Source organism: Anser brachyrhynchus, assembly GCF_964034855.1.
Source record: "Anser brachyrhynchus genome assembly, chromosome: 14".
Classification (NCBI taxonomy): Eukaryota; Metazoa; Chordata; class Aves; order Anseriformes; family Anatidae; genus Anser; species Anser brachyrhynchus.
In genome coordinates this window covers 14,444,993-14,464,338 of record NC_137709.1, presented here as the reverse complement: position 1 = coordinate 14,464,338, position 19,346 = coordinate 14,444,993, and the positions used below count along the sequence as shown (strand labels likewise).

The window sequence follows — 19,346 nt, the reverse complement described above, 5'->3', positions numbered from 1 at the left end:
GCTGGGGATGGGAGGGAGGAGGCAGCAGGGGCTCGGGGGGGTGTCTGCCTGCCCACCATGTTCCCGAGGGGCCGCAGGGCTGCACAGAGCAGGGAAGTCACTGCTCTAACTGTACTTTTTGCCACATTGTTTTGAAACTTATTATCACGTATTATTTTACCCCGTGCTGTTTGCTGATGGTATCTGCATGGGTTGGCCCCAGCCTGGTGAGCTGGGCAGCGGGGCCAGCACACAGCATGCCTCCTCACATTGGAGGCAGCTGAAGCTGATGGTTGCGTACAACTGCTAAATGTGAGCTTTGTGGGGAAGCTGAGGCCACCAGGATGGTTCTGGTCTGGGAGCAGTGGATGGGATGTACTGCCCACGGGCACTGGTGGATGTCTGAGGGCCCCGGGGTAGCACAGGTGCAGCAGTGGGCACCCGTCCTGGTGGCGCAGGAGCAGGGGAGAGGAGGGAGCGGGCTGCACGCCCTCGCCCTGCCCACACACTCGTGTGAGCTGGGGTTACGTTTGTCCAAACCATTCAGGGTGCTAAGGAGCCGACTGAGATGCTGTTGTTGGGAGCTGCAGCACGTAGCCCTCCCCAGCAGGAAGGCTTGCTTTCCTGTCAGCAGCACAGCAGCTCGCTGATGCATCAGCTACGAGTACAAAGTCAGTGCCTCGAAGAGGAAGCGCTAAGGAGAAGGCTGCTGCCAAGGCAATCTCTCTGATCCTCCTGTAAAATTTCCAGTGTGTAAAGTGACTCTGGAGCTGGCTTTTGATAGAATTTCTCTTTAGCTAAGGCAAAAGAAATAAGTTGACTCTATGGTCTCTTTCACAAATCTTTCTGATTCAGTCAAGTAGAATCAATGTGGCTATTTTTTCATCCTGACTTGTCTTTTATGTGCATATTGCAGTGTGGGACTGAACTTTTGTTGTATTTTAACATGTACAAATTGAAATGTAAGAGCTGAAAATGTTGCATCCATTTTCAAGAGATGCCCTGGTCCTGTTAAGCCAAGACCAAGAAACAGTCCTGTGAGCTCTTAACCACGAAACAACAGGGCTCTGGTTTTCAAAGCACACAGTCTCATTAAACAGATACCTGAGAACAGAGAAAAGGTAAATATTACAGGGAAGATAAAGTTTCAGATTGTTTTCTGCAGACTGTATGTTTACCTGCATTGTCACAGGAATATGCATGTCTGCACACTGTGTTCAGAGCTAAGGCAAATCCTTTTGGGAGGTGGTGTCGTGATTGTCCTTCACTGTAGCACCCATCGAGATATGCCTTTTTCTGCTGCAGGACGTGGCTTTGGACATCCCGCAGGCAGGCAGTGACGCCCAGCAGCTGACAGCAGGCAGATAACCAAGCGATGGGGTACTCCTCACATCGCAGACTACCTGTCCTGGGCTGTCCTGTCCCTAAGGACAGTACACACAGAACAAAGCAGGTGGTGCTCGTCTGAGAAAATCAGTTTCTGAAGTGATGTGTTTATAGCAGTACAGTTGTGGAGAGGAAAGGCAACGTGTTTGGGGGTGAAACTTCTATGAAAACTCTGTGGCCAGAGATCCAAATGGTGTGAGTATGTGTAACAGGCAGCCAAGACGTTACTCTGCTGTTGCTCTGGATTCATCTCACCAGCTCCAGAATCTGTAGAAGGATGCAGAGCTGGAAAACTCTTCTTGAAACATCAGGGGCCGTTGGTGTGAAATACGGCTCTAATGAAATATGACAATGTGGCTTTCGTGTTGCTGCAGTCAATTCATCAATATGAAGAGGGCAAATGCTTTGACAGGAGGCGTGGGATGATTAATGGGCTGCTACATGCTTTGTGTTTTGTTGAAATCAACACCACCTGCTAAGGCTGGAGCTTTATTAATTGTAAAGGTTGTTAACAGTCACCCTGTGAACTCTGCGGGGTTTTTCAGGCATATGTATGTAGTAGCCATTTGGGGGCTGTAGGCTGACAGACTCACACTGAGCTAACCACCGCTGCATTGGGCCGCGTGTTTTTTGTGTGCTCTGGCCTTGGCTGAAGCTTAGGTGACCTAAGGCCGGGTGAGAAAACAGTAGCCCAGCAGTCCAACCGGGTGCCTACTTTTGGCATGAAGGGCAAAGTTACACTTGGTGTTCCTTGGGTTATCTAACCCCCAGTAAGTAACAACCGGGTTACTTGCAGGAGTTGAGAAAAGCAGTTTAAAGGCTTTGCAAGGCTGCTGCTGCGCCCTGAGAAAGCTCTGGGCCTGCCGCAGTGCAGGCAGTGCCGCGCTGCGTTTCTTTGCCAAGTTCTGGCCCCCAGGTGAGCTGCTGCCGGACACTGTTCTGCTTCTGCCTCGGCTCCCGCTGCGCAGAGTCCTGGTGCCCTCCTGACAGCGGGAGGACCTCACAGCTGCAGGAAGCCAGCGGGGCTCCTTCCTGCCAAACCTCAGCCTTGGGGCCAAGCCTCGCCTTCGGGATCCGGATTGCTCGTGGAGGCAGGCGCTGCCTTTGGGGTTGAGCACAGGTCTGTACGTTTGCAGAACTGAAAGCATAAAGCACAGCCTAAGAAAAATGTAGCAAATTAATTTTCCAGAGACTTCCCCCTCCCTTCTGAAAGGGATGCCTTCAGTTGGGGGAAAAAAATGTCAATTTAAAACAAAAGACCAATGAATATGGTGGCACTTCTTCTTTTGCAAGTTTAAACACCTCATCTTTCCTTAGAGAACAGCTCTAAATCATTTTATTTGCAAACCCTAAGCAGGAATTTGTATTCATGGTAAGACATTTATTGAGTTAATTTATTTAAGGCTGGGGCATAATTTCTAATAATGGAAGAGTCTCTAGGCCCAGTGAAATTGTCTCCCTGATAGGACATTAATATTTTAAGGGATTATAATGCTCTGTCAATTGATCTGTGTCTTTAAGGGAGTAGGTTAGCAGTTATTGATGAACACTCATATGAAGGATTATCTTAAATAAATCTGGTCCTCTGTAGACCGATGCCTGCCACAGGGCTGCTTTGCCGTGCTGACTGCGAGGTGGCTTCAGGGTCTGGGCAAATGGGAATGAAGGAAATAAGGAGGAAAAATAACACGATGCAAGTCTGCAGGGTCTCTTGGTGGCTAAATTTCCCCATTCTTAGCAGTGGGGACCATTTATGCTGTTTGAATGATTTAAAAAGAGGAAAAAATGAACTAAAACCATTGTTTGTTTTATTGCTGTATTGAATGGGATGTTGCACTATTAAAGATGGCATTGAACGGCCTTTAAAGAGAGGTTAACAAAGGCACCGTGACCAGACCGTTTTAGGGGCAGCGTGCCCGCGGGAAGGGATGGCAGCACCCACTGCTTGGTGGCGGCGCCCTCACCCCAGGTCACGGCGGCAGCGTGAGCAAAGTGCTGGCAAGAGGCAGAAACCTGGAAGGGCGCCGAGGCGCTGTCACAGCCTCGCGGTGTGTTGGCTGGGGTAGCTTCTGAGGGGCCTCATTCCTGGGAAGCACTGAATTCAGTCCTTGCAGCCAGGTGATCCCACCGTGCTGAGGCGTTACGGTAACTTTGCAGTGCAGAGACACTTTGCAGAGACAGCTGGAGGGTTCCTGCTATGCTGCGGAGCTCTGCTGAGGGGGTGTGCACTGGGCTCCAGTGAAAGGTTTTATTTACTCATGTATGAGTTAGTCCTCTTCATGCAATAGGCAATGTATTTATCTATTAAAAAAAGTGAAATTCTGCTCCAAGTGAAATGCTGGCAGTCTGTTTCTGTGTCCGTGGCAGCATTGTGGACATTGAACATTTATTGAGGAAAACTGAACTTCAGCATGGAAGGAAACGCAGTCACAAGGCAGCTTTGACTGTGCTGCCTGCAACAGCAAAATAAATGGGTTAGGAAGAAATGGGCCATGGAGGTCTTCAAGACATTACATGTCTGTTTTTTCCCTGAAACTTACTGTGGAGAGGAGTATTTCACTGCCCTACAGAAATTCAGACTGATACGTACGTAAGATGAATGCTTAAGTCTGAACTGTGCTCCTTGGGGCCCCATCCAATATTTTTTTTCCTACATGCCTGTTCATCAACGTGTTGTCAAGCCCTCGATTAATGAGCTGCTGGCAGCTCTGTTTGTCCTCACTCCCCTCCTTTGACCACGCTGGGTCCTTTCCCCGCAGCAAGGTGCTGCTCAGCTTGGCACATGGTGACACACGTCTGCTTGCAGGAGCCAGATGCTCAGCAAGGACAAATAAAAAAGAAAGCGAGTCCTTCTCATGCTCCTTTTGTCCTCTGAGAGGTCAACGAGTCCCTCCTGCTTTTCCTTCTGGAGGGATGGGCCAAGGCAGGTAGCACTCGCTCACCTAAATCACGTCGTTGCTTAATTGCCCTATGGGCCTGCTGCAGTGCACGCTTCAGGAGACAGTACGGGCAGCTCCGCCATGGAGACTGGCCAAGGAAGTGCTGTAAGCAAAGCTGTTCCCCTTTGTCCTGGCTGTCGAAAATGACTGAGGAAAGCAATCTCAAAACCACCCAGAACATCTGGCGATTTCTAGTTTTACATTTACCTGTTCAGTGTTTTTGGATTCCTGTTAGCTTGGAAGAAAAAGCTCCACGTGTTGACTGTGGACGTTGTGGCTGTGTTTCTGCTGTAGCATTCTGGTAAACTGACCATGCTGACCATGCCCTTGGTCTGATATAATGGGAGAATAATTAGAAATGAAGTGTCTGATGCATTTCCTCTCCATTCATTTATCATTATGGCCATCTAGTTCCTTTCTGTCTAAATGGCACCATCTCATTATTTTCAAATTCTGCTCACGTGTGAATCTTTCCATAATCACCTTTTGTTTCCCATTTTGCTTTATTTACTGTTAGTGTAAGAAGATCCTCTGACCTTTATCCACTTCTTTACATGTACAGTTTGGAAGGGTGTATTATTTTGTGTCCCACGAGGGAGTTAATCCTGTGCGTGCTTGTCTCAGCTGATAGGAACAAGAATAATTATGTCTCACATCAAATACCTGCACATACACAATGGAGGAGACTGAGCGAGCAGAAGTGCTGAGGTGGGAGGGACAGTATATATAGGGTTACTATTACAGGGTTGGCAAGTAGAGAGCGAAATCATAGAAAGCAATGTTGCTTGGCTTGTGATCTCTGTGCCTGTTAAGAGGAGGGAAGATGAACTTTCTGCACCCAGCCCTGGATCCCTGCCTGCAGTGAGGGGCAGGTTTGCCGAATGAATGAAACCTGTGCTCTGAAATAATTGCCCAGTGTGACTGAGCACAGACAGCTGTGAGCTTTCAGATCTGCAGCCACAGGAGACTGAAAATTGCAGGCAAGTTTAGATTATAGCTTGAGTTAAGCTATCCATTGTAGGAGAAAAAGGTGCCTCAAGCATGCTAAGTTACCGTATAAAATGGTAATGACTTTGAAGTTTTACATCCATTGTATTTGTTTAGAGTAAATGAATTGACCAGACAGAAGGCAAACAACATTTTGGAGGAAGAATTTCACGTAAGTAAATCTCAGTAACCTTCATTTTGATATGATTTAAGACTTTCTGCATGTATTTAAAGAACTCAGCCCTGCCAGCTGCAGGCAAACCCGTGTACCATGCTGGGTGGGCAGATGTGAGCATAAGCTGCCACTTCTCAGAGCAGCTTGAAGGATCAGAGTTTACATCTTGAGAACATAAATGCATTACCTGGGTGTAGTTTTAACACTCTTACAAAAGGACTGAATCTAATTTTATGTAAACTCTACTTGCATCTTGGAGTTACTCATTCCAATGAAGATCAGAAATAAGGCAGGAATCAGGCCTGTAGCGTATGGGGGGGGGGGGGGGATGTGTCATATAAATGATAGGACTGATTCCCCTCTCTCATACTGCCGTAAACTAAAAGGAGTACTACAGATGAGGTCAAAGCATATAAATGTGTGTGCTACTCACAGTACCAGCACATAGGAGTGGGCTCTCTATTTTTAAATTACCCTGGTTGGTGTGTGTCATGCAGCCTGGGACTCTGGGGGCAGTTGCTGTTGGCCTGTCGGTGCAGGTGCTGCTACCCACTGGCCTCTGAGACCCGTACGTGGGTGCTGAGGGTCTGCCTTGCGCTGAAGCACAGCAAGGACTGCCTTGAACACGTGTAGGTATGCATTACAGCCTCAGCTAGTCACCTCGGCAGTGCCTGCTTTTTCTGGAGCTGAGGTCATTTTTCATGTGATGTAATGACAGTGACATGGATGGAAAGAATCTACTTTTTTTTTTTTTTTTTTACCAAGAGCAAAAGTTCACAGAAGTTCTTGAAGGATTTCTGTAGGTACCATAAAGTTGTCTGTTTACCTGCCCGTGACTCCAGATAACCACTCAAGGCAAGTCAAAAGCAAAAAGCAGATTACAGCGGTCGGCATCTGGCCCTGAGCAGCCAGCTCTCCGTGCCAGGGTCACTCCCTGCCCCAGCCAGCACGTGCCTTGCTGGGCCTGGGCTACCGCATCCGCTTCAAAGCCTACCTTCTGCTCTTCCAGGCAGACAACGGGCCAGTAGTGATTTCCTGGACTTGGTCCAGTTATCAGCAAAGTGGCTGAAATTAGAGTTCTTCAAACACAGAAATCAGCAGGACAAAAAAAGTTCAGATCAGGAAAAAGAAAAACTCAGATTTTGACAGAATATTGAAACATGAAAGGCTTAAGTCAATATTCTTTTTTCTACTTTCTCTTGCTTAACACACTTAAACTCTTTTCTCAATGCCTTGTTTTAGTTAGAAAATACTAAAAGCAAAAAGATTTTAAAGCTAAAACATCAGAAAGTTCATTTTGGTATTATCCACTTGCCAGTACTGGTGCTGTTTCCAGGTCCTCCAACCCCCTTTTTCTTGCATCCACCTCTTGTCTCCTTTTGTCCTGGCCAGCTGAGGTCTGAGCTCCTGTATCTGTTGGCACGTGACAGGATCCCACTAACTTTTTAGTTCTGTAACAGTAGGATTGTTTTTGTATAATTTGATTTTAGTGTCAAATAACTAAGAGTTTCCAATAAGAGTGGCCTGCAGAAAAATACAACATACAATTGTTTTCCTGTTAACTCTGCTCTCTTCTTTGTAGCAGCTCCACATTTTCTCCTGGACTCCCAAAATAGATTTTTAACATGAAAAATTTAAAAAATTAAAACTTTGTTTTGGGAAGAACAAAATTTGAAATTAAAAACAACAAAAACAACAAGCAGAAACAATTATTTCATGTTAAACTTTAAATCTGAGGAAACTGAGAGGTAAATCACTTTGAATGAACTGAAACTGAAAGCTTTTCATGATTTGTTTGGTCAGTAAGTTAAAATTTGAACAGCTCTCAATCATGAGAATGCACAACTCTCCTGCAGCAGCTGTGCAGAGAGCAGGTCATGCCATGGACCTTTCCTTACAAAAGCCCCTGCCCACCCACATCCCCAAAGTAGTCATCTCTCAGGATCAGACAGCTGCTCATAACTCAGACTGGGCAGGGCAAAGAAGGAAATAAATAAATTTGGCTTCAGTCACTCAAAACCATGCCTAGATAAACATGCTGACCTTGATGTGAATTCTTGGTTTCTACAAAGCCAGTTAAATCTGATCCCAGGGTACATGATGCTGTTTGCTTCGTTCATCAGATTGTAATTGTGTTTAGGAACTACTGCGTTTGTGCCAGTGGCCAAAGAAAGCTCGGTACAGGATGGTGCAGCTACGTGGCAGTCATGAAGCTGGAAACTCCCAGTGGTGGTACAGTGATGCCTTTCCCTGGAACATTAATCCCTTGAGAGAATACAGGGAACAAAAAGGGAGTCGCTGTCTGTCCGGCCTTTGTGTGCAGCACAGTTCCCATCTGCTGGCTGCGTTGACCACAGATGGGCAGAAGAGGTGGTGAAACTGCTGCCTGGGTTGCGCTCTGGGGTTTTCTCCAGGACAGCAAAGGCAAAGCCAAACGATCCACATCTCTGTATGTCCAAAGACAGAAGAGTCCTGACAGGATGTCCCTCAAACCTTGACCCGGGAATGAAAACATGGGAGTGAAAATGGCTGCCCTAACATTTCAGATGTGGTCTCGCTTGTGTTTGGTTCTGGCAGGCTGAGGTTTCGGGTGCGAGGGTGTCTGGGTGCTGCAGGGTCTGTGTGGGGAGCACAGGAGAAGGACACGGGGTGTCCTCGGGCTGCCAGCAGCACGAGCCGCTTGTCACGGTGTTTCCTGCAGAGTGAAGGAAATGCAACAGGCAGGTTATGCCCAAGTTCATCAGGAAAATTTTTCCTTTGTGTTATAAAGAGCTTTGTGTTATAAAGAGGCAGCACTTAAATGGGCAAAGTAAATGCAATCTTTTTATTTCTGCATTTACTTTTTCTGTCTTCCCTCAACAGCTTTTATTCTCTGATGCACGTGTGCTTGTGTGGCAGCTTCTGCAGTTTGTAGCAGTGTGGCTGGAGAAAACCTTGTGAATTACTACCTGACTCTTAGCAGCTTATCACAGGGGTCTACTTTTCTGGGTGGCTTTTTAGATCCTTGCAACAGCTCCTTTTGCCTGGCATTGGGATGCCATTTGCCACGAGGATATCAGAGAACATGCTAATCTCCTGCTCTGCGGTGAGACGCAGGCGGCACTCTCAGATGTGAGGTGGGAGGTGACGCGGGACTGCGGTGCCTGCTGCTGGCTCGTCTCACGTTCGTTGCTGCTGGATGTGAAGGAGCCTGTCACTAAGGGTTACGTGGGCAGCAGTGCAGAGGAGCCTGAATACCACTTGGGGCCCCATCAGGTGACGGCGTACATCTCTGTTACCTCTCACTCTTTTCCCTATAAACAGAATTATTGCAGCTGCCGGTGACTTTCCTGCTCTTGTGTTTTCACTCCTCTCCGCCCTTCAAAGTTAGGGGATGTAGCACATAGGCTGTCATTCTTGGGCTTCAACAAAAAACACAGTCTCACAGTTTTGGCACTCCTCTGTCTCTCTCTATTTCAATAAATAGCTAAGAAATGCTTTGGTTATATTCAGTTCTGGGTGCTGGTGTCACCTTTTCCTTGCCAATGAGCACTTCAGTATGCTGAGTTTCTAGCTCTCAGGTACTTACTTACAGAGCACCCTTTCACTGCCTCCCAACCTTTGATATACTTACCTTCACAGCCGTGCTCTGAAGAAGGAGAAAAGATTTTCCTCGTTCTGTGGAGAATTAGCAGAGGCACAGAGAAATCGAGATTTAGTTCAGGTCTGTGGCGGCAGCAGCAGCTATAAATTTATCCAAGTTGCTTTGTTTCCACTCTTTGCTAGATAGCACATTGCAGCATGTTTCATTTTGGCTAACTGATGGCACAACAGGGTCGTAAGACAACTTTTTACTACATATGAGGTCCCCACCCACTAGTCATCAAAATAAATAGAGTTTGGCTTGCTTTCTTCAAAATAAGGTCTTAGTAACTAGGATCAGATGCAATAAAATTGTTCAGAAACCAATGCACAAAAATGCTAGCAACCACAGCTCCTTTGTGAAATGGATGTTAATGAAGGGTCCCTCAGCTGAAATTCATAAATTTTCATACTTTAACCAAATGCTACTTTATAGCATTATCCTTTCTGTCTTAAGTTCTTCTTTTATATGGGTCAAGCAGCTCAGTATCTCCAGCTCAAACCAATGATGGCCAAGTAGCAATCTTTCCTTGGCAGTTGTGGCAGTGTTGTCCTCACCAGCCCATTCCTGCAGCAGCTTACTGTGGGAACACCAACAGGCAAGTGGCAGAGTTGTTCATGCCCCCAGTAGAGATGTGTGACTGCAGCATTTCAGGCAGGGCACCGATGCTGAGCGGAGCAGAGTTTGGGTAGTGTTCCCCATCATGGTGCCAGCTCCAAGGCTAGCACGAGCCTGTGGGAGTCTCAGGCCAGAAGCCAGGATTCGGTTCCACTCCCAGAAAAGTCAACGAAACCCATTTGAAGTAGAATGATTTCATCCTGTACTGCATGCTGAGTGACTTGCCAACATTACTATTAATAGTGTGGGTTTATCCCAGGTACAAGCTAATGGAGTGCAAAGCTACAACATTTCTGTGTAGATGATTAGCGGAGCATGCAACCGTGAGATGCTGAATCTGTCATGTGGGAAGGATTTCGCATGGCTTCAGAGTGTGATTAGCTTTAGGAACTTCCTAAATACTTCTCTATTTAATAAATCTTTTCTCTATGGTGTTACTCTCAACATTAGCTAATCCCCAACCCACACTGAAAGAAAATCCCCATCTAAAACAAAGTGGTAGCTAAAATCTGGTCACCCTGTAAAGGACCTTAGGAACTGAGCTGTCACTAGCGTCTTTTACCTGGTAAGTATTTAAGATAGCAAGGAGCTGAAAAATGATACAAGCTAGAAAGAAAGGGCAGGTGTCACGATGTGCTGAGAAAGTTAAATGTCATTGTGGGGTTCTGTCTCTGTGCAGCGTTTCTTTTCCCTGTCCTCTTCCCTTAATTTGTTTTCCTTAAACCACAAAACTTTAATTTTTTATTTCACAGAAGAGCAGCGCAAATACTGAAATAATCTCTAGAGATGTTTTGCAGATACTTTTGCTTCTTCAGTCTGTGGCTTTTCCTCCCAACCCAAAGGTAACTGGAGTGTTTATTTTGCTGTACAGGTCATCTGAATTATGTTTAATATAAATAATGTTGCCGAAAATGAAATTATGCATCCAATTTTCCAGCCCTTCCAAAGAAAGCTGGGTGCTCAAACAGCAACCTGCACAGGTCCCCAAAATACAATCTATGCGTTGACAGCGCAACCCCTCTTTCCCTGTTCAAGAGCAGGAACGTCAGCTGTTTTTGCTGGAAACACCTCCCCCCATGCCTCCCAGCTGAGTTATTACCATCCCTGGACTGTGTCAGCTTTAAAGCACCGCTTGAGACTGGGGAGAGAGACAGCACCTCCTTCAGCCCTTCGCAGAGCACTAACAAACTGAACGGTTCACTCATGTTTTCATTACGTGAGCACGTGAACACAGTGCCTGGGGACACTGCACCATAAAACGTACCTTTTTACGGTCCCCAAATCCTGTTTCTCTAGCTGTCTGTTTATATGATGGTACAGCTCTGTGAACCTCACAATGCCAGGTACTAGCTGTGTTGTCTGTCCACAAAATGTTAATTTTGACCTTGTTATAGTAAATTGGGGTTGAACCCTCTGTGTGCACAGCAGTTGGGGAAGTCAAGATCACAAAACTTTCCTCATGTCTATGAAGTGCTCACTGCCTTACCTCTCTCCTTCCAACGTAGTCGGGGATTTTACTCCTGATGGTAGCTGTAGAGATGCTTCCTGACACTAACAAATGAGGATGAAAGCTTGTTTAGGGTAACAGTGATTAGGAGGGAGGAGCTGTTGGGCAGTAAGATTTGTCTCAGGCTGTCATAAGCAGGAGGATAAAAAGAGATGTTCTGTATATACCTTTTATGAGGGGGAATGGGAAGGAGATTACAGGTTATTATTAACTCTGTGATATACTGACCTTGCTTGACTTGTATGGGACATTTAAAGAATGACCTTAAGCCATGGTGTCTGCAAACCTGTGGTTACTTGTTGAGGTAATTTGCTATATTCCCATCCCTTTAAGGTTTTAATTATTCAGCTAAGTTAAGTAATGTGAGTAAGTGCTCATGATTTCAATTATTTACTTATTTTTAGTAAGCGTTTCATGTAGTTTGGTTGTTTGAGCACAAGCTGGGAAAGCAGCTGCACACCTGGTGCGCCCAGTGCGGTTGGCCCCATGTAACAGGACGTTATTTGTGTCCCCAGGAGGTGCTCGCTGGGTCATGTATCCAACCTGGGCGGCAGCGACACGACATCCCTCCCTGGATTTGAGAACCTCACCGTGGGATACAACAAATACCTCAGGCCCTACTTTGGTGGTATGTTGGCTCTCTGCATTTCACTGTTTGAAGAATGGTCTGTTATGCTTGTGTGGAGGGGTAAGCGTGCTCTCAGCTTTCATTAGCATGCCCCAGTTTAAAAGGTTGTGTCCCTTTTAAAGTAGCTCGTAGCCGAAGCTGCCCTCCTACCTGTGCATCCAGTGTTGTCTTGAATACGTTGTGCACACATGCACGTACAGGGCATGAGAATGTGTCCATCTGTGAAGAACGTGGAATTTATAAAAAAAAAAAAAAAAAAAAAAAAACACTTTAGCAACCCCATGAAAGATCTGACGGTAATTAAATTCTGCACTAATTGTGCATGCTTTTGTTTAGGGCCTACCCCTTGTGATTTTCTGCTTTATTTTTGTGCATGTAAGTTTACTTAGTAGACAGTGGGCGTAGAGGAATAAGTCATTCTTCTTTCCAGAAATAATGACTTTTTGACAAGTGCTTTCACTTCACACTGGGACACAAACTAAACCTGATTTAAACCCTTGTGAAACTCCAGAGAGTGAGCACCTGAAGGACAGTCATTTAGGAACTCACCCGAGGCTGTTGTCTGCCTTAGGTGTCAGGTCTCCCACCTCCCAGGTAAATGCTGCAACCACTTGGAGGAACGAGTTTCGGAATGGCATTCAGCACCTGAAAAATATTGATTAAAGCTTAAAAATCTATGAAAACTTTGATAAATTCTGCTTGTCTGCCAGAACCTGTTACTGAAACAAAGCTCAGCAGAAAAATTCCCCATCAGCTTCCTCCGGGAGCTGCATGTTTTTCCGCTGTAGCTCCTGCAGACTGACCTTCTGCTGCTGGCAGCTTTGAGCCCCTTCCTTTTTTCTGACCATGGTGATAAATTTCTGGGACAAGACAGAATTTAGCAGCTTGTTATGCCCAAAATGTCTCATGCAGGAATAGAAAAGCTCTATTAGAGCCTGTCATATAAGAGAGCAGATGCTTCTGAATTGCTTAACAGCCATCTATGCCAGACTATGCCTACTATAACCATTAAACAAAAGTGGTTGTAACTCAGGTTTGACCTCCTCCAGAGTCCCCAAGTCCTCACAGTTCCACCCTCTGGTCATTAATTTTACTGGCAAGTGTCTAAATATCTAAAAACAAGATGGAAGAATGTAAATGACAGCTACTTGAAAAAATATGTATCCTAGGTAAATGAAATACATTTTGGAGTTTGGAACACTTCAAAAAACAACAAAAACACAAACCCTTCTAACCTGGAAAGAGATTTAGAAAGTGTCCCATAGACTTTCCTACACGTGACTTAGAGATGATGAAAAGGAGTTTCAGCAAGTCCCACGAAGATGGCACTGCTGTGTTACCACCTGGGCAGAGGGCAGTCTTGGAAAGCACCAAGCCCCACTGCTAGCAGGTCTGTGTGCAGCAGCGCAACAGTGACGTTGTGGTCCAGGGGACAGGCTCAGATCTTTGGGCCCCAAAGTCATGCTGGAGCCACTGGGATTAAACAAATGGGGCCCAACCTAAGGGAAAGTCTGTGTTTTTCTGCTTGTTAATAATGACCCTCTTTCAGAGCCACCTGTTCACCCACCCCATTGCAGGACCTGGTGAGTGCTCTTCAGTCATTTCCTGGGGAGCAGCTGCCCTCTTGTGGTGGATTTTAAGAGTTAATAATAGAAAATAGGGGAGTAAGTACCAAGATTCAGGACTTGAATGCTGAAAATTTGCTTGTAAATAAAACAGCAATATAATAAAAAGGCCAAGGCTGTTGCATTTCTCGTTTGTAACCCAGTACGTGGTCTCAGCAATCACTGAATTTTTCTGACTCTTAGTTTTCCTCTCTGAGGAACAGGGTTGCTGGTGGACACCTGCTTGTGGAGAGTCCTCAGAGAGCTGCATGTGTGAAACAAATCGTGCAGTGCTTGCTGTTCCTCCCACTGTGCAAACATTGTGGACTGGATAACAAGGAATAAACTGGCTTTGGCTTCCTGTTGGCAAATGCCACTGAAATGCTCATTTAAATGGCTAATGGACATGGATATTTGCTGTCTGGTACCATCACCAAATACAGAACTCCAGTTCCCTAACAGCAACAACTTCGTTTTGGATGATAAAGTAATTTGTGAGCCTAGTGCTTTGAAACTGTGTCTAGCCCTTTGGGCTTCTGCAGTTTTAGAGATAAAGTCGCGTGTGGGGGAAGCTGGGAGCAGCGCCCATGCTGTACGGCATCCTGACTGGTTCTGTTCTTCTCTGCTTAAACTTTCCTTTCCCTCCACAGGAGAACCTGTTCAAATCGCAATGAGCCTGGACATTGCCAGTATTTCTAGCATATCTGAGAGTGACATGGTAAGCGAAATAATTTGTGTTTTGTAAGAGAGGAGAATGGGATCTGCCTGAGAGACTCATCATGTTACCATATGTTCAGTACAGAAACTGTCATGTTCCAGCTGCTTTGTTTTCCTGTGTCTGACCACTTTCAGGGGTGTGAGGAAAAGAAGGCTCACTTATGGTTGCAGACTACATAGACACCATAGTAATGTGGGCTTGTAAGTAAAAAGCGATGACCCCAAAAGTCCTACTGGCTTATAAAAATCAAAAAACAAAAGAAACAAAAAAAACACCTGAGTGCCTCTTGGAAATTTCCTCTCCCTTCCTTTTCCTCCATGTAGCAGCCCTCTGTGTGGGGTAGGACTGGCCTCGGTTGGATGTGGTGGGGCTGTATGAAGACAGCCAGTGTCTCTCCTCAGGGAGGAGAAATGAGGTTTTGAGCTGAGACAGTCTGAGGCTCAATGGACTGGTCATCCCCCCCGGAAAAAAAGTAATGACAATTTTCAAATGTACAGAGACCATCTTCCCACCACTGAGTCTGGTTCCCTCCGCTTCTGATTACAGCTTGATTTCAAACATTGCTGAGAACTCCTCGTTCAGGTCAAAGCTCCTTTTCTGTTAAACCATCCTACAAATTACAGATTAAATGAAACAGAACTGCAGCGTCCACCACAAACAAGCAATGTATCTGTGGTATAATACAGCAAATTCATGCTGTTACACAAATGTCAGGTCTTTTGAAATTAAAAGGCATTACTGGTTGTGTTTACTGCATCTGTAAGGAGGGAAGCAAAATAATACAACAGAGTCCTGTCTCTGTCCAGGAGGCTCTTTAGAGCTGAGCATTGCATGTTCTTTTATGGTGAGGCAATATACAAATACTTCAGACACTGCAGATACATCTTGGCAGGCTAAATTCAAGCCAAATTAATCACTTCAATTCAAAGTCCTGTTAAAAAAAAGATGCTACAAGTTTTGTGTTTTTGGGGGTTTTTTTGACCTTACTGATGAAATAACAGGTTGGAATTGTTTACCTCTGTTTCTTCCAGATGTGTCTCTCATCATGTATGTAATACACGTATAATTTTCCATCTCTAGTCCATGGTTGGTTTTTAATATCAGTGACTTTCTGAGTGGCCTCAAATCTGTACTTCCCATCTGTTTTCTTACCTGCAAAGCAGACACAAAAATATCAATTACAATAACTGCTCATTTCAAAATAAAAATAATTTAAAAAAACACAATAAAATAAAACTGAAGCACTGTGGATATAATCTCTAGTTCTCATACAGAACATGTTAGAGTTCTTATATATACTTATTTTCCATAAGTATATGGGAAATGTAGTACAATAAATAAAACTACGATGAAGATCTGTTGGTTTTACTGCAATGCATTTGGTGCTGAGCTTTGATGGGTTGAACAACTGTGAGTTCTGCGTCTTGTCACACATGGCATACAGTTTATTCCATGCAGGTGTTCTGGATGCTCAGCCTCAGTTTCTTCTCTCTTCCCCAGGATTATACAGCTACTATATATTTGCGGCAGCGCTGGACAGATCCCCGGTTAGTCTTTCATGGCAACAAGAGCTTCACGCTGGATGCCCGTCTAGTGGAATTGCTCTGGGTACCAGACACGTACATCGTGGAGTCAAAAAGGTCCTTCCTGCATGATGTCACTGTGGGCAACCGCCTCATAAGATTGTTCTCTAACGGCACCATCCTGTATGCCTTAAGGTAAATCAACCTTTGCCTTCGCTGATGACAGTGGTTCAGAATAGATTTCCAGAATTATGCTAGACAGGAGCAGACAGCAACTGTCAGAGGTAATGATGAGCTTGGAGCCAACAAGCCAACTGTGACAGTACTCTACTGATCCGTTACCCACAGTCCTGGCCACCTGGAAAATCCTGCCAAGGATCAGGCAGGATTCCACAACATGACACGGGCTGTGTACAGAGCAGTGTCTGCTCAGAAAGCTCACAGTTTTGGATGTTACGTGGGACAAGTCAAGTAGAGTCAGATGGAGGCTGGAGAGGAAGGGAGAGAGGACATCTTTACAGTAAAAGTTTAACTGGTGGTGGGGAATTATTTCCTTATCCAGTGCCACGCGGCCATAATTTCTTCTCTTTAGCAAAAAGTGCATGTGTATGTGCACTGCAGAAATGTGCACAGTAATGTGTTAGCAAGCCTTAGGTCTTCCTAGGTAGATGTAATGGAGCGTGTCTCAGTTACCTTCAATGCAAGCAAACTGCTATAAGCAGACTTGTTCACCCTCCCCATCAAAGCAAGCCAGGGTTTATGCACCATTAGTTGCTGTGCCTCAGGTGACAAGGGGTAACTTCCAAGTGCTAACAGTAGCACTGGAAAACGTGTTAATCTACACTAAGGCTCCCACCACAGCAAGGCAAAAATCCTCCTTCAGTTACACTTTCATCAGTATGGCTGTAGAGAACGTATCTTAAGGAGGGTTCTCTCTGACTGCAGCATTCCTTTCATTTTATAGGTCAAAATTTTCTAAATGGAGCAGGATCCTTGTGGTCTAGTCTGCTATGAGAAGTAGAAATATTCCATTACCATGCTTTTATTGCAACTTTAGAATTCTTTCTCCTCTTACAGAATCACTACTACTGTTGCTTGTAACATGGACCTGTCAAAATATCCTATGGACACACAAACATGCAAACTGCAGCTAGAGAGCTGTAAGTATAACACTCCAGAAAAAAAAAAAAAAAAAAAAAAAACACTGACTTTAAATTTGTTTATTCAAAGTCTAATGTATGTAAGTATGCATCTTGAATATTTGCATTCATCATGGTGGCCTCCTGAAGCAGTAAATAATAATGGTCAAAAGAAAACAACTTTATTTGATCATTGTTCAAATGCTTGTGTTGTAATCCACAGTTCAGAGTTTTTTTCTGTCACTATGCAATTTATATTTAGAAAAAAAAAGTGGTAATAAATAGTATCTTCATCAAAGAGTAAATTAAATAGTTCAGTTCTGTAGAGAAAGGGTTAAGTAGTAACTGCTAGGTTTCCAAATTTGGTCCTTTTTGTACACAACTTCAAAAGCAACTTGTGGGGATGAGCGCATGGGATGGAGTACAGAACAACCTCACACATATTACCTTAAACCTGTTGTATCTCCCAAACCAATCCAACCCTGTCTGTGAGAGCTGGTTGTTACAATAATGGAGATGGAGGGACCCTCATCAACAGGAGGAGTCTCAGGCTTGGAAGCCTCAAAAAAAAAGGAACAATCAGGGAATCCTGCTCTTAAATTAAACGTTCGTCTACAGCAAACTTGGCTGAGAACTGGTAACAGGTAAATCAGACCCTAAAAAAAGCTAGGGTACTACGTGGCTTTTACACAGGAGCTCAGCAAGAACAGTGCTGCTGTTACGTCTCTGTGAAGCTCCCCAACAAGCAAGCTCCCTTCTCCTGCTTTGCGTCACAAAAAGAAACATCTACAATCTCAGTGCTGAAAAGACCAGATTAAACTTCTGGGGTTGCAGCATGAAGCACCTAAGGAAGCACATATTATTTTCACATTAAAATCATATTAGTTCACCATGGTTAACTTTATTACAAAGAATAGCTCCTGAAATAATAATGATTGGCCTCTTCTGCTAAAGCATAGCTTGTTTGGGCCTGCTTTAAAAGTGATTGGGTCCTACATCATGCTCAGTTGCTGTATAATTCCAATGAAATTACATGCACATTGCCCACTGGAGGTTTCATTAGGATAAGTGCCCAGAAATAATGCTATTTAAATATATGCCAGATGAATTAACAACAATCTATCATTTATTATAAAATTTTCCTGAGTAACCACGATTTATAAAACTGTTTAGAAACTTCGAAAAGTCACATGCTTAGGATTCTGCGCAGGGATTCATACCCTGGACACCTAATTTACGAGTTCATCATACTCAAACTCTGGTAATTTGTGTCTAATAAGAAAACACAATTAGATAAAAATAGAGCTGCAACTGCATCTGATTCTTTCTACCAGGATGAACAGGTCATTATCAGCATAAACGTGTCCCTGCTCATTTTCTCAAAGAATGGCACTTAATAAAAGGATCAAATTAGTGAGATCGATGGGCTTATTTACTAAATTAAGTGAAATTTTTGAAGTGAATGGCTAGCTGGTGACACAGTACGAGATTTATCCCTCACATTGAGGTATCCTTTAGTCCAACCTGAGGTCACGGAGTGCCATCATTTACATTCCTGGTGGCAATTTCTCAGCTAGCACATGTGGAGTTTACTGATAACTGCTTGAGCTGTTGATCTCATCTGTCCCATTGTTTTGGGGCAGGAATTCAGTGTCGCCTAAACATTGGATATGTTTGTGTGTCAACAGTCCTGGGCAACATGTATATGGTCAGAAGAGCCTGGTATGTAACTGCAGAGCAGTCTCAGCTCCAAGCTCTCAAGTAACTGTAGACACCTTTTCTGATCTTACTGAGCACTAGAATAGATGGTCCAGTGCCATATGCTTCTGCTAGCTGATAAGGGCTCAGCGAGATCTGCCCTCTCTTCTTTTTAACCAGTGCATTCTTGCTCACCTTGCATGACTGAAGAATATGTTCAAGGGTTGAGCACTGCGGTAGTTTTATCCTGCAGTGTATAACTGATCTGGGGATGGCAGGAGTATTAAATTACCTTTAAAAATGTGAAAACATTTTAAAATTGGAATACCCAATATAAATGACTGAAACGGGTTCTTTGCATCACTCGCAGTGATACATGTTCCCAGCCAAATCTGAACCAGCAGACTGAAAATATAGCAATGAAAATTCCACTGATGGTCTGACATGGAAAGAGGGTTTTTGTCCAGCCCAGGTTGCAGAGGTGCCATTTTTGCTCCTAGCCAGGAGGCAGGGCAGAGCAACACCTGGCATTTATTGGCTCACCACAGTAACACAGGTCTCTGTTCTCCTTAGGGGGATATGATGAAAATGATGTCATCTTTACATGGCTGAGAGGAAACGACTCTGTCCACGGCATAGAAAGGCTGCGGCTCTCTCAGTACACGGTGGAACGTTACTACACCCTGGTCTCGAAGTCACAGCAGGAGACAGGTAAAGCAGTGAAAGAGAAAAGCAGGTAAAGCTCTCTTAAGGATCTCTCCTCCCACCTCCTTCCTTCTATGGACCTATATCTTTTGACTCAAGAAGCCTGAATCAAGGAACT

At 44.6% G+C, this 19,346-nt stretch overlaps 1 protein-coding gene and 1 long non-coding RNA gene across 14 annotated transcripts in view; one reads left to right on the top strand and one right to left on the bottom strand.

Annotated features, from left to right (window-relative positions):
* GABRP (gamma-aminobutyric acid type A receptor subunit pi) overlaps positions 1–19,346 on the top strand; it is a 42,471-nt gene that overhangs the window by 12,439 nt on the left and 10,686 nt on the right. For 9 of the 13 annotated variants that reach the window (XR_013939122.1, XM_080554779.1, XM_080554780.1 and 6 more), the window contains 5 exons: positions 11,729–11,841; positions 14,096–14,163; positions 15,664–15,881; positions 16,764–16,846; positions 19,097–19,234. Coding sequence is in view for 12 of the 13 variants with exons in the window: in XM_080554779.1 (XP_080410905.1) it covers positions 11,729–11,841; positions 14,096–14,163; positions 15,664–15,881; positions 16,764–16,846; positions 19,097–19,234 (620 nt within the window). In the remaining variant the exon portion in view is untranslated. Of the gene's footprint in view, positions 1–4; positions 10,549–11,728; positions 11,842–14,095; positions 14,164–15,663; positions 15,882–16,763; positions 16,847–19,096; positions 19,235–19,346 lie in introns of those variants that run through there. The other 4 variants (XM_080554782.1, XM_080554781.1, XM_080554771.1 and 1 more) reach the window with 4 other exon arrangements.
* LOC308177464 overlaps positions 12,056–19,346 on the bottom strand; it is a 29,256-nt gene continuing 21,965 nt past the window's right edge. Inside the window, exons 3-4 of the long non-coding RNA XR_013939134.1 lie at positions 15,180–15,315; positions 12,056–12,486 (exon numbers count right to left, since the gene is read on the bottom strand). This is a non-coding gene — a long non-coding RNA (uncharacterized lncRNA). The remainder of the gene's footprint in view (positions 12,487–15,179; positions 15,316–19,346) is intronic.